Source organism: Corella eumyota, chromosome 2 (genome assembly GCF_963082875.1).
Source record: "Corella eumyota chromosome 2, kaCorEumy4.1, whole genome shotgun sequence".
In the NCBI taxonomy this organism is placed as follows: Eukaryota; Metazoa; Chordata; class Ascidiacea; order Phlebobranchia; family Corellidae; genus Corella; species Corella eumyota.
This window is the reverse complement of record NC_137491.1, coordinates 287815-302044: the sequence shown is the minus strand read 5'-3', so window position 1 is coordinate 302044 and position 14230 is coordinate 287815. Positions and strand designations below refer to the sequence as shown.

Below are 14230 nucleotides of genomic sequence, written 5' to 3'. Positions count from 1 at the left end.
TTTGTTTCAAGGTTTTGGGTTTGTTGTTAATGTTGTTTAAATTTGTTTAAAAATGGTGCGAAGTCAACAATTTGAGGGTGACCACATTAATGAAATATTTGAAGAGTTAAACAGGTTTGTTATTGATATACTGTTGGTTGATTTATTATTTTAAACCTAAATATTTATTTAATGTTTCATTCTAGAGATAGGAATGAAGACAAAGAGTTTTGTGATGTTACAATCAACGATGGAACAAAGAAGCATTCCGCTCACAAAAACATTCTCGCATTTTTTTGTGTTTTCTTTAAAACAATGTTTACAACTGAGGTAAAAGAAATTTTTTGTATTCAAATATTTTACAATTGTTTAAGATTAATAGAATGTGTTTTATAAACAAAATTAATAAAGTGGCTGTTTTAAAAATGTAAGCTTTTTTAAATCTAAAATGGTGGTCTTACCAAAACAATAAAATTGTCGTTTCAGTCAACTGTATGTTTTTACAGATGAGAGAGAAATACAATCCCATTGTAAAGATCCAAGGAATAAGCTCGGAAATTATGGAACTTATTTTAGATTATGCCTACACTGCAAAAATCCTGATAACCGAAGAAAATGTGTTTGAAATTATGGAAGCTGCAAATTATCTACAGATTAATAGTAAAATTATTAAAATTTTAATAACGATAGGGTAGCATGTAAATTTTTGTTAAAAGTGAATAGTTACATTATATTTAAGTTATTCAAATATTTTTGATATATTTAAAGTTTTGTCATAATTATTATTATTAATTTTATTTAAATATTATTCTCATTTAACTTAAGAATGAGACAACATTTTAAATTTAGAACTTCGAAAGTTTTGTGGAGAATTTCTGCAAACCATTGTTGATGTTGAGAATTGTTTAACCATGCTGGCTTATTCTCAAAGATACAACCTTAAAAACTTAAAGCAAGGAGCCCAGAAAATGATTGCTGGGAATTTTGAAAAAGTTGCATCAAAGCAAGAATTTATTAAACTTTGTTTCGAGGATTTGTTTTGTATTCTAAAACTGAAAAAAAAGAAGGTAATATAAAGTTTAGTATGTTCAGAAGACACGGCTTTCAAAAGTTTATAAAATATTAAAAAAAATTGCTCAACTAACCTTTGTACAAATATGATTTTAATAAAGAACAAAGAATTTTTCTAAAATTATTTAAAGTTAAAATACTCTTTTATGGAACTACCTTTTTACTTTTTTTACATTAATTTTATTTTTATTGATAAGTATTTTCTAAATTAATACTCATACTATCTTAGACAAGATTAAATTCAACCTGTTTAAATTATTTTAAACATTTTTAACCCAGGTTTCATCTGAGCAGATCGTTTACAATGCGATGATAAATTGGATAAAACATGACAGCAATGAACGACAGAAACATGTCAACCAATTGTTTCAATCTCTTGATCTTCTTAAATTAGACAGAGAATTTCTACAACAAGTCATTATGAAAGAGGTCAGTTAAATTATAAAAAGTTGTAGCAGTTGATACTTAAACAGCATATCAACTTTGTGACAATCATTTTATTTATTATACATATCTGAAAATTGACTTATTTTTGTTTTTAGGAATTAATTATGAAATCTTTTGAATGTAATCAAATACTTATCTCAGCTTTGGTTAATTTTGCCCCACAAAAAGTAAAAGGTGAAAGACAGCAAATTATTTATAATTAATTTAACGTTTAAATTTTAAAAACAATTTATTCATTTTATTAAATGTGAAAGTGTTATTCATTTAAAATTTTTTAAATTATTTTAAACCTTTTTTTTGAAGTTCCAACAAAGTTACTCATAATGGGAGGAGCTGATCATGGTAAAGATGTCGTTTTGTTTGACACTGTTACAAAACAATGGACGCAAATGCCAGTAAGTTTATTTTTAAGTTTTTTTATATTCTTTTAATTTCTCATTAAAATTTTTTATAATCAAAATATTTCAGTGTTTAAAATTTATACGGTTTAAAATATGTTGTTTAATTTACAATCGTTCAAGTTTAATTTGTTTACATTTGGATATTTATAAACTTTTATCAAATTTAAGGAATTAAATGAAAAACGGTGTGAAGCTTCATCTGCTGTTGTTAACAATCAAGTTTTCATCATGGGTAGGGAGGGTAAATCTTCTGTTGAGAGTTTAAAGTTAGATGAGGTAGATTCACAATGGAAAGTTGAACCTCCAATGAAACAAGCTCGGCGATTTGCATCATCAGCTGTCATAAATGGTTGGTTTATTAATTTTAATATTTGACCAATTGGGTTGTATTTTTCTTGTAATCATCACCTTAATTAAAAATATTAAATTCTTCAAGATTTTTATTGTATTATATATGGCAAGATTATAATTAAAATAAAAAAAAAACAATTTAAGTAATTTATAATTGTTGTAGATTGTATTTACACAACTGGAGGAATGGATCAAAATAATAAAACTTTATCAAGTGGGGAATTCTTGGATGTGAGGACAAATAAAAGAGGAAATATTCCTGACATGATTGTTCCACGAAGAAACCATGCATTACTTGCTGCAAGAGGTAAACAAATTAAGGTTTTATTGTATTAATAAATGTTTTAAGATAGTTTACAAAATAATAAAAAAAAGTTTTTTAATACAACAAAAAGTTTAAAACTATTTAAAAAAAATTAATCATTAAGCAGTGTTGTAAAGATTTAACACTGTTTGGGTCAAAAATAACTTGGTCTTAAGATTTAATTAAGACAGAAAATTAAGGAAATAATTTAAATAATTTGATAATTTTAGCTGCAATTTTGAGTGAAATCTAAATCTAATTTATAATACTAACTTATTATGACATCACTGGTGACCATTGTGCTATTTTGTTTGTGTCTTTAAACAATTAGTTTTTTTTTAATAAATTTAATTTTGGTGTTTTACAAAACGAACTGCAATGTAAGAAAATTAAGCAAATTATTAAAATTTCTAGACAACAATATATATTTTTAAATTTTTAAAAGTTTAATTTGGTTTGTAAATGTATAATTTGATCTAAATTTGTTATTTTTAGGTAAATTATTTGCAATTGGGGGATATAATGATAATGAAAATAAAAGATTAAGTTCATCAGAATGTTTTGATTTTAATGATCAAAAGTGGTCTTTTATTGCTCCAATGAAATATTGTGTAAATAATCATGCAGCTGTAGTTTTGGATGATCACATATTTGTTACTGGTGAGTACTTTTATAAAAATAACTTAGTGTAAAGTAATATTTTTGTGTCTAAATTTTAACTATATTTAAGTTAACTAAATTTTATAAATTAATTAAGGTGGTTTTCAAAATGGTACACTTTCATCAGTGATCAAATACAACATTTTCACTAATACCTGGTCAGATATTGCACCACTGAACAAGGCTCGACGTGATCACTGTGCCTCAGTTGTAGATGGCAAGATTTATGTTGTGGGAGGCTTGTATGGGTAAGTGGAACTAAATATTTAGTTTGTAATAATTTATTAAACTCTGGTTTATTGTTTTATTATTTAGGTTCTTTGGTAACCCAGTTAATTTTATTGAAGTATTTGATCCCACAAACAACAAGTGGACAATCAATGCTGAAACAAAAAGGAAAATATGTAATGCAACAATGATGGTTGTTTAATAACAAGTTATTCTGTTTATGATGTTACAACTTGTTAATTCTGTTAGGTTTATACAATAGCTTTACATCTAGTGTTAAAACTTTATTGAACATTTTAACTTTATTATTGTTGGTATTAAAAAATGTTTTATCATTTAATTTATTTTGTTAAGGAAGATATTTTTAATCTTTGATTTTGTTCTTTGATTGTTTTTTGCCTATATTTGTTTATGCCTAAATTCATTAGTTTTTTTGGACTAGTAATATTTACAACAATTGTTTTCTTTTTATTATTTTAAAATTAATTAATTGTATTTTGTAATAAATCCAAGTTATTGTTATTTTTTTTTGATGTTAGAATGCAATTTGAAATTTTATTTTTGATGATTTTTTATAACATTTTGTGCTTGTAATTAAAGTTTAATTACTTTTATGCATTTTCTAATCACTGTAGCTTTACTAATTACATTTTTGTTTTAAGGTTTTAGGTTTGTTGTTAATGTTGTTTAAATTTGTTTAAAAATGGTGCAAAGTCAACAATTTGAGGGTGACCACATAAATGAAATATTTAAAGAGTTAAACAGGTTTGTTATTGATATACTGTTGGTTGATTTATTATTTTAAAACTAAATATTTTTTTAATGTTTTATTTTAGAGATAGAAATGGAGACGATAAGACTTGTAATGTTATGATTAAAACAATGTGTACAACTAAGGTAAAATAAACATTTTAAAATCCATTTATTTACAAGTGATTCAGGACTACATTAAACAAGCAGAAAATCTTTTGTATAAAGTAAAAAAAATATTATTAAAAAATAGTTTTATTAAAATTAAAAGAAAAAAAAAAATTTAATTTTCAAAACTTCACGTAGCATATAAATAAAAATTAAGTAAAGAACTGGATGAAAAGATAAACTTTAATAAAAATAGTTATTGCAATCTGTGACTAAAACAACTTTTGATGCTAAGCTGTACACAGAGGTAAACTTTTAGTTCTTTTTAAAAGGATTTCATCTTGAAAAAGTTTCCTGTATCAAAATAAAAAAAATTATTTAGTTTAACTGATTTGTTTTTATCATAAGTTTTAAAATAAAAAGTATTGCTTTATTTTTATTATAAAGTTTAAACAAAAATGATTTACCTTTAAAAATAACACAATGTTTAATGCACAACGGGCATAAACCTTGGTCGGAACAACTTGGACAATCAGCGTTGTTAACACAATTTAAATATCTTGAAGTTTCTGTGTTGTAATTATCTGTTAAAGACAAGTTTTAGTTTAAAAGTTATTTTAAAAGAACTTTACTATTGTAGTCTGGTGCCATTTAAGGCTGGTTTGGTTCAAAATAATGGGGCCAATATTAATTTAAACTTGTACAATCTTAGACTGGTGTATATATAGAAAGATTTAAACTAAATATAATCAATACATATACTTTTTGTAACTTACTAAGTGGGCATTTTGCTGAAATGCAAGATTGGCAAATATTGCTTTCTGGATAGTTGCAAAAATTTTCTTGACATACTAAATTGCAACTTGTGAGATTAAGTGTATTTTGATTCGTTAACAGAGTTCTACTGTCAATTGGGTCAATAGTCTTTGGTTGAACTTCTTTAGGAAACCTTTCTTTCTTATTAAAAAGATCTGAAACATCAAAAAAATTTAAAATATTTAAACTATCAAAATTATTAAACATGACTAATATCATGTTAGCAAAATTAATCAAGTTAGCAAAATTAAAAAATCTTTATGGTACTAGAAGGTCAATATTTACATTTTAAACAAAATAAAGTAACCTAATTAGGATATTTAATATCATTATATTAATATAGTTTTACCATTTTTATTGTCACAGTTAGATCTACATGACAGGCAAGTTAGAAGTTGAAGAAATATTGGAATTCTAACTCTTGGGCAGTTAGAGCACATCTCCTGACTCTGTATTATGCATTTCCTATCCTGAAACTCCACGGAACTAAACTTGGAGAATCCTAAATGAAATTCAGGTGTTTTTTAAATTCATTATTAATTTGTTAAATTATTATTATATGAAAAATATATTTATTTAGTTGTGTTAATTTGGTTGAAAGCTTGTCAAATTAAATTTAATAGTCTAGATAAGCATGATGACCGAATTGTTTAAAGCTTTAAATTCTGTTTATTTTTTAAATATAGTAATGTGCCATTGGGCAATACAAATTTGTCTATTTATTTAGTAAAATTGAAAAAGTTTGGCCCAAAATTTTAGTGTATTTACTAAAACATTTTAATTTTTTTACCCTTTTACAAAAAAACTATTTAAAATCCTTTCTAAATATCACGAAACTGAGTTTTAAACATTTTACATTTTTCTGTAACTCACCACATTTATCTTTGACACATTTCTTACAGTCAAGATTCCAGTTTCGAATATCTTTTCTAAGATCTTTCAACAAACAAAAACTATTTTTGTCACACTTTGAGTGACAAATACTTTTCTCAAACAGTGCACCTGATAATAAAGACATCTTGGTTAAATTGGGGTAAGTACCTGTTTGAGTAGAATTTTTTAATGGTGTCTTTAAGTTTCACTAAAATACTGCCCCAAATTTTATAAAATTTTGCCTAAAGTTTCCATGACATAAAACTTATGTTATTTTAGCTTACCACTTCTCCCTTGCTGACAAGAATTAAGGCAAGTATTACAATTATTAAACATCTTGGTTTGTGTGGTTGAAAATTCACAAGTTTGGCAATTTGATTCAGATTGAATAATGCAATTTACTAAACTTGGAGATAAGTAATCAGCAAATAAATCTAAAATAAAAACAACAGCTTTAAATATTTACTGAACTATTATTTAAGGGTGAACACAATGTACTCTGAATAAAGCATTACTCTTAATATATAAATAAATTTTTAGTAAAATATAGCAACCTAATAAACTTAAAATTGAATATAATATTCTTAGTAATTGTTAACATGTTAAACTTTTTACCGCATGTATTAGCTATACATCTTCTACATTGGTAGGGTTGAGCAAAAACATTTTCTCTTAGTTGTTCAGTAGTTAAACAAGTTTCTGAATTTTCACATTGGCTTGTACAAGTAAATGCATTTTCTGGAATTTAAATTTTTGTGTTTGATTTATATTCATTGAAATATAGATTGCTATACAAACTTTAGAAATAAGCTTAATCTGTTTTAATTTGTATAAATATTAAATAATGTTGTTATTTAAAATTTCTGTTAAATTGATATATTACCTGGATAATTCACTTTAATGACTTTTGTATGTATGACTTCACAATCCTTCTCACATTGGGAACATTGAACCCATTGTTTAGTGTATTGTGATGTTTGGTTACATTTGTTTGGTATATTTGCTCTAACCTCCAAGTAACAATTAATCGATGAAAATAAATCTTGTTCGACAAAAGTTGCTAAAAATATAATTTTGTCATTAAATTGTTCATACTAAAGTATTTAATTTACATTTATTATTTAAAGACAATTACATTTTAACACATTTATTTAATACTTACAGTTGCATGAATTTTTAATAAATTTTCTACACTTCCGATTTTCCAAGTTAATTGTTTGCATGAGATCCTCTTTGGTACCACAAATGTTTGAACTTTTACAAGCATCAACACAACCTAGAAATATGTGATTTGGGTTTTATAACTTAAGAAGAAAAATATATTTTAAGAGTACTTGGCATAAGTTAAAGTAATTACCTAAATATTGGTAGCTAGGTGTAGTCGTTGAAGTAAACTCATTTGCAGTTGTTGTTAAAGTTGTTTCTAGAATACTTTTTGATGTAGTTTCGGGAATACTTTTTGTTGTAGTTTTTGGAATACTTTTCGGTGTAGTTTTTAGACTACTTTTTGTTGTAGTTGCTGAAATACTTTTTAATGTAGTTTCTGGAACATCTTTTGGTGTAGTCTCTGAAATACTTTTTGGTGTAGTTTCTAAAATACTTTTTGGTGTAGTTTTTAAAATACTTTTCGGTGAAGTTTGTGGAATACTTTTTGTTGTAGTTTCTGGAATAGTTTTTGGTGTAGTTTCTGAAATACTTTTTGTTGTAGTTTCTGGAATAGTTTTTGTTGTAGTTTCTGGAATACTTTTTGGTGTAGTTTCTGGAATACTTTTTGTTGTAGTTTCATTGTCAATGTATGCATTTTCTAAAATAATATATTTTGGGGATTTGTTATTTTTGTAGAAATGTGAAATTTTAAATTTAATTAAGTTAAAGAAAACCTAAAATTTAGTGAAAGCCTACCAATTATATTCTCTGATGGCACATTTGCTTTTATGACATCACAATTCTTCTCACACTGAGAACAGTGAACCCATTGTTTGGTTAATTGTGATGTTTGGTTACATTTATTTGGTATATTTGCTCTAACCTCCAAATAACAATTAATCGATGAAAATAAATCTTGTTCGACAAAAGTTGCTAAAAATATAATTTTGTGATTAAATTGTTAATGCCTAAATATTTAATTTACATTTATTAATTAAAGACAATTATTTTTTAACACATTTAATTAATACTTACAGTTGCATGAATTTTTAATTAATTTTCTACACTTTCGACTTTCCAAGTTAATTGTTTGCATGAGATCCACTTTGGTACCACAAGTGATTGAACTTTTACAAGCATCAACACAACCTATAACAATGTAATTTGGTTTTAGGGCTTAATAAAGTAAACATATTTTAGGAGTAGTTGAAATAAGTTAAAGTAATTACCTAGATATTGGTAACTAGTTGCAGTCGTTGAAGTAGACTCATTTGGAGTTGTTGTTAAAGTTGTTTCTGGAATACTTTTTGGTGTAGTTTCTGGAATACTTTTTGGTGTAGTTTCTAGAATACTTTTTGTTGTAGTTCCTGGAATACTTTTTGTTGTAGTTTCTAAAATACTTTTCGGTGAAGTTTGTGGAATACTTTTTGGTGTAGTTTCTGGAATACTTTTTAATGTTGTTTCTGGAATACTTTTTGTTGTAGTCTCTGAAATACTTTTTGGTGTAGTTTCTGGAATACTTTTTGTTGTAGTTTCTAAAATACTTTTCGGTGAAGTTTGTGGAATACTTTTTGGTGTAGTTTCTGGAATACTTTTTAATGTAGTTTCTGGAATACTTTTTGTTGTAGTTTTTGAAATACTTTTTGTTGTAGTTTCTGGAATACTTTTTGTTGAAGTTTCTGGAATACTTTTTGGTGTAGTTTCATTGTTAATGTATGCATTTTCTGAAATAATATATTTTGGGGATTTGTTATTTTTGTAGAAATGTGAAATTTTAAATTTAATTAAGTTAAAGAAAACCTAAAATTTACTGAAAGCCTACCAATTATATTCTCTGATGGCACATTTGCTTTTATGACATCACAATTCTTCTCACACTGAGAACAGTGAACCCATGGTTTGGTGTACTGTGATGTTTGGTTACGTTTGTTTGGTATATTTGCTCTAACCTCCAAGTAACAATTAATCGATGAAAATAAATCTTGTTCGACAAAAGTTGCTAAAAATATAATTTTGTCATTAAATTGTTAATACTTAAATATTTAATTAACATTTATCAATTAAAGACAATTACTTTTTTAACATCTTTAATTAATACTTACAGTTGCATGAATTTTTAATTAATTTTCTACACTTTCGACTTTCTAAGTTAATTGTTTGCATGAGATCCTCTTTGGTACCACAAGTGTTTGAACTTGTACAAGCATCAACACAACCTACAATAATATGTAAACTAGTTTTAAAACTTTGGAAGAAAAATATATTTTAAGAGTAGTTGAAATAGGTCAAAGTAATTACCTAAATATTGGTAGCTAGGTGTAGTCGTTGAAGTAAACTCATTTAAAGTTGTTGTTAAAGTTGTTTCTAGAATAGTTTTTGATGTAGTTTCTGGAATACTTTTTTTTGTAATTTTTGGAATACTTTTTGGTGTAGTTTCGAAAATACTTTTTGTTGTGGTTTCATTGTCAATGTATGCATTTTCTAAAAAAATATATTTTGGGGATTTGTTATTTTTGTAGAAATGTGAAATTTTAAATTTAATTAAGTTAAAAAAAACTAAGATTTACTAAAACCATACCAGTTATATTCTCTGATGGCACATTTGCTTTTATGACATCACAATTCTTCTCACACTGAGAACAGTGAACCCATGGTTTGGTGTACTGTGATGTTTGGTTACATTTGTTTGGTATATTTGCTCTAACCTCCAAGTAACAATTAATCGATGAAAATAAATCTTGTTCAACAAAAGTTGCTAAAAATGTAATTTTGTGATTAAATTGTTAATACTAAAGCATTTAATTTTAATTTACTAATCAAGGACAATCTATTTTTACACATTTAATTAATACTTACCGTTACATGAATTTTTAATTAATTTTCTGCACTTTCGACTTTCCAGGTTAATTGTTTGCATGAGATCCTCTTTGGTACCACAAATGTTTGAACTTTTACAAGCATCAACACAACCTAGAACAATGTGATTTGGGTTTAAAACTCATTAAAATATATTTTAAAAGTACTTGGCATAAGTTAGAGTAATTACCTAGATATTGGTAACTAGTTGCAGTCGTTAAAGTAAACTCATTTGGAGTTGTTGTTAAAGTTGATTCTGGAATACTTTTCGGTGTAGTTTCTGGAGAATTCTTTGTTATAGTTTCTGAAATACTTTTTGGTGTAGTTTCTGGAATAGTTTTTGGTGTAGTTTCTGGAATACTTTTTGGTGTAGTTTCTGGAATAGTTTTTGGTGTAGTTTTTGGAATACTTTTTGTTGTAGTTTCTGAAATACTTTTTCTTGTAGCTTTTGGAATACTTTTTGCTGTAGTTTCTGGAATACTTTTTGGTGTAGTTTCAAGAATAATTTTTGGTGTAGTTTCTGGAATACTTTTCGGTGTAGTTTCTGTAATAGTTTTTGTTGTAGTTTCTGGAACATATTTTGTTGTAGTTTCTGAAATACTTTTTGTTGTAGTTTCTAAAATACTTTTTGTTGTAGTTTCTTGAATACTTTTTGGTGTAGTTTCATTGTCAATGTATGCATTTTCTGAAATAATATATTTGGGGGATTTGTTATTTTTGTAGAAATGTGAAATTTAAAATTTAATTAAGTTAAAGAAAACCTAAAATTTAGTGAAAGCCTACCAGTTATATTCTCTGATGGCACATTTGCTTTTATGACATCACAATTCTTCTCACAGTGAGAACAGTGAACCCATTGTTTGGTGTATTGTGATGTTTGGTTACATTTGTTTGGTATATTTGCTCTAACCTCCAAGTAACAATTAATTGATGAAAATAAATCTTGTTCGACAAAAGTTGCTAAAAATATAATTTTGTGATTAAATTGTTAATACTTAAATATTTAATTTACATTTATCAACTAAAGACAATTATTTTTTAACACATTTATTTAATACTTACAGTTACATGAATTTTTAATAAATTTTCTGCACTTTCGACTTTCCAGGTTAATTGTTTGCATGAGATCCTCTTTGGTACCACAAATGTTTGAACTTTTACAAGCATCAACACAACCTATAACAATGTAATTTGGGTTTAAAACTCATTAAAATATATTTTAAGAGTATTTGCAATGTATAAATGTAATTACCTTGGCCTGAAGTGTATGTAGGGATCTCTTCCAATGTTGTTGGTAATAGTGTAGTAACATTTTTGTTATTGTCCATCATTATAGTACTTGTTGTTGTTTTTGTTTCTTGTTCAAGGTGATTGATATTTGTGTTTACAATATATCTTGATGTTGGTACATTGTTAACGTTAATGGCCATAGTGCTTGTTTGCAAGGTTGTTTTATCGTTGACGTTTGTATTTAAAGTTGTAGTTGGTATGTCGTCAAGATCGCTTTTTGTTGTAGTTTCTAGAATACTTTTTGTTGTAGTTTTTGGAATACTTTTTGTTGTAGTTTTTGGAATACTTTTTGTTGTAGTTTTTGGAATACTTTTTGTTGTAGTTTCTAGAATACTTTTTGTTGTAGTTTTTGGAATACTTTTTGTTGTAGTTTCTAGAATACTTTTTGGTGTTGTTGCTGGAATACTTTTTGTTGTAGTTTCAGGAATACTTTTTGTTGTAGTTTCTAGAATACTTTTTGGTGTAGTTTCTAAAATACTTTTTGGTGTAGTTTTTGGAATACTTTTTGGTGTAGTTTTTGGAATACTTTTTGGTGTAGTTTCTAGAATACTTTTTGGTGTAGTTTCTGGAATACTTTTTGTTGTAGTTTCTAGAATACTTTTTGGTGTAGTTTTTGGAATACTTTTTGGTGTAGTTTTTGGAATACTTTTTGTTGTAGTTTCTAGAATACTTTTTGGTGTAGTTTTTGGAATACTTTTTGATGTAGTTTCTGAAATACTTTTTGGGGTAGTTTCTGGAATACTTTTTGGTGTAGTTTCTGAAATACTTTTTGGTGTAGTTTCTGGAATACTTTTTGTTGTAGTTTCTGGAATACTTTTTGTTGTAGTTTTTGGAATACTTTTTGTTGTAGTTTCTGGAATACTTTTTGTTGTAGTTTCTAGAATACTTTTTGGTGTAGTTTTTGGAATATTTATTGTTGTAGTTTCTGGGAAAGTTTTTGGTGTAGTTATAAGAAATTTTGTTCCTGTAGTTTCCAAGTAATTTTGTGTCACTATTTCTTGTGTAATAGATTCTGTTACTACAACAAGGTTATTAAGATAACATGTCCTGATGCATTTTCTACAATTAACCCAAATTTTAATCCCAGAATCGTAGGCACATGTTGTATTACAACGCCTTCGTTCTTCCAAGTAACATTTGATTGATTTAAATAAAATATTTTCATCGAATATTTCTAAAAGAATAAAAGAACGTGTTAACTAAAGTTAACATATTATTGCCGTGATCAGATGTTTGTTTTAACTACTGTTACGTTAAAAATAAAAGCACGACAGGTACTTAAAAAAAATTTTAGTTCGTGAAGTTTTTTTCTAGGTTGTGAAGTTTTAGTATTTTTTTATTTTTAGAGAAAATCAAAATATTTAAAATTAAGAAATAATTACTGTCGCAGGTTTGTCGGATGCAATTTCTACACGATGTTTGGTCTGATAGGAATTGCTGAAGAAATGCTTTTTTGCTCCCGCATTCTTCGGTTGAAATACAATCACGGGTGCATTCTGTAATTAATATTAAATTAAGACACAATCAATAACTGAAACTTTACAATAAACAAAAATATAAACTATATTGTTAAAACCTTTAAAACATGTTGTAGAGATCGTAAAAAAACACAAGAATCTACTTATTATTTAGTCTAATACATTAACTTTAAATATCATTTTGTTTCATAGTAAACAGCTGCATTATTGCTTTAATATAATTAATTCTTTTATAGCTTGTTAAAAATTGTTTGAAATAAATTTATTTACCGTTTAAAGTAATCAACTTCTCATTTTCTGTCGACGTTTCGGTATTACTTACAGTAGTTGTTGCCTGGTTTTGTAATTCTGTATTAAAATGTAGCTTGTTTAAAGTTAAATTAAAGCTAAGACTAGATAATTGTTACCATAAAAAAATATAAAAAATAATTAATTGTGGGGTTAATTAAAAGCGTTTAAAATATTTTGTTAAAATTTTTTTTTGTATAAAATTATTTTTGTAATTCGTGTAAATTAATCCCACAAAAAAATTTCTTGAATTGACCTTGAAGTTGTAAAAGTTGACCTTGTTGTTCACATGTAAGGATGCAAGATTCACAGTGTTGCCAAATCGTTAAATCTCGAGTTTCACGGCAACACTGGGGTCTCATATACAAGTAACAGCTCACAGAAGGAAGAAGAATGTTATGTGCCATAATTGCTACAAATATAAAAGTTAATAGTCTTAAACACGATCATATTAGCATGGATTAATGTAATAAAATGTACTGTCACTTTAAGCAAGTACAAGAAGCTACTAAAAATATGGTAAATAAATTATTAAAGCGCAATTTTTTAACTAGAAGCGCAATTTTTTAACTAAACCATTTAAAAAGTAAATTGGACAACAATATGTTAATTTATGTTGTTGATTTTATTGGTAGTTATTTTTGCTATTAAAGTATGGTTTCTACTTTTGCAATTTACTTTAGTTATAGTTATGCTTAATTAGAAATAAAAGCAGTTTTGAACCATAGTTCATTATATTATAACTGTTTTTATAACATACGATCACAAGTATTCTGGATGCAATTCCTACATTTATTTCTTTCACTGTTCAAGGTTATAACAAGGTCATCTTGTGATTGACATTGAGTGCTGATGATACAACTTTCTGCGCATGCGTGAACACTGTCGACTTGACCTCTAACTGCGTTAAAATTAAAAAAAAAACTGTTAATAAATTTTTTTAATTGGTTTTTAATATAAATTTACTTTTATTAGCGATTAAGTAATGTTATAAAGCGCAAGTTAACTTACCATTTGTAATAAAAGTTGCACTGAAAATTATAAATTGATAGAAAATCGACTCCATGCTCAATTTGCAAATTATGTTTACTTTGTTTGGGTAATTCGTTATACTTATAACACAAGTCCCCTTTCTTTATAATTTTAGCTTTAGTTTTACGTTATCTTTTGTTTATTTTCGTAAA

The 14230-nt window shown here is 26.3% G+C and overlaps 1 protein-coding gene and 1 long non-coding RNA gene across 2 annotated transcripts; both read left to right on the top strand.

The window, feature by feature from the left end:
- The first annotated feature begins 878 nt into the window (after window positions 1–878).
- On the top strand, window positions 879–3851 carry LOC145741773 (kelch-like protein 8). The gene is made up of 9 exons (XM_082559425.1): window positions 879–1046; window positions 1330–1479; window positions 1593–1671; window positions 1801–1892; window positions 2067–2247; window positions 2413–2556; window positions 3049–3213; window positions 3311–3461; window positions 3529–3851. The coding sequence occupies exons 1-9, from the start codon at window positions 891–893 to the stop codon at window positions 3641–3643; spliced, it is 1233 nt and encodes a 410-aa protein (XP_082415551.1). The 5' UTR covers window positions 879–890; the 3' UTR covers window positions 3644–3851.
- Window positions 3852–4103: 252 nt separating this feature from the next.
- On the top strand, window positions 4104–6148 carry LOC145743609 (uncharacterized). Its single transcript, XR_014281028.1, has 4 exons — window positions 4104–4206; window positions 4278–4338; window positions 5482–5632; window positions 6018–6148. It is a non-coding gene; the product is annotated as an uncharacterized LOC145743609 (long non-coding RNA).
- Window positions 6149–14230: the final 8082 nt, after the last annotated feature.

Excerpts from the sequence above, each read along its gene's own strand:
- LOC145741773 (XM_082559425.1), top strand. The coding sequence starts at position 891 with ATGCTGGCTTATTCTCAAAGATACAACCTTAAAAACTTAAAGCAAGGA. Across the intron at positions 1,480-1,592 it reads AACAAGTCATTATGAAAGAG|GAATTAATTATGAAATCTTT; the intron begins GTCAGTTAAATT and ends TTTTGTTTTTAG. Across the intron at positions 2,248-2,412 it reads ATCATCAGCTGTCATAAATG|ATTGTATTTACACAACTGGA; the intron begins GTTGGTTTATTA and ends TAATTGTTGTAG.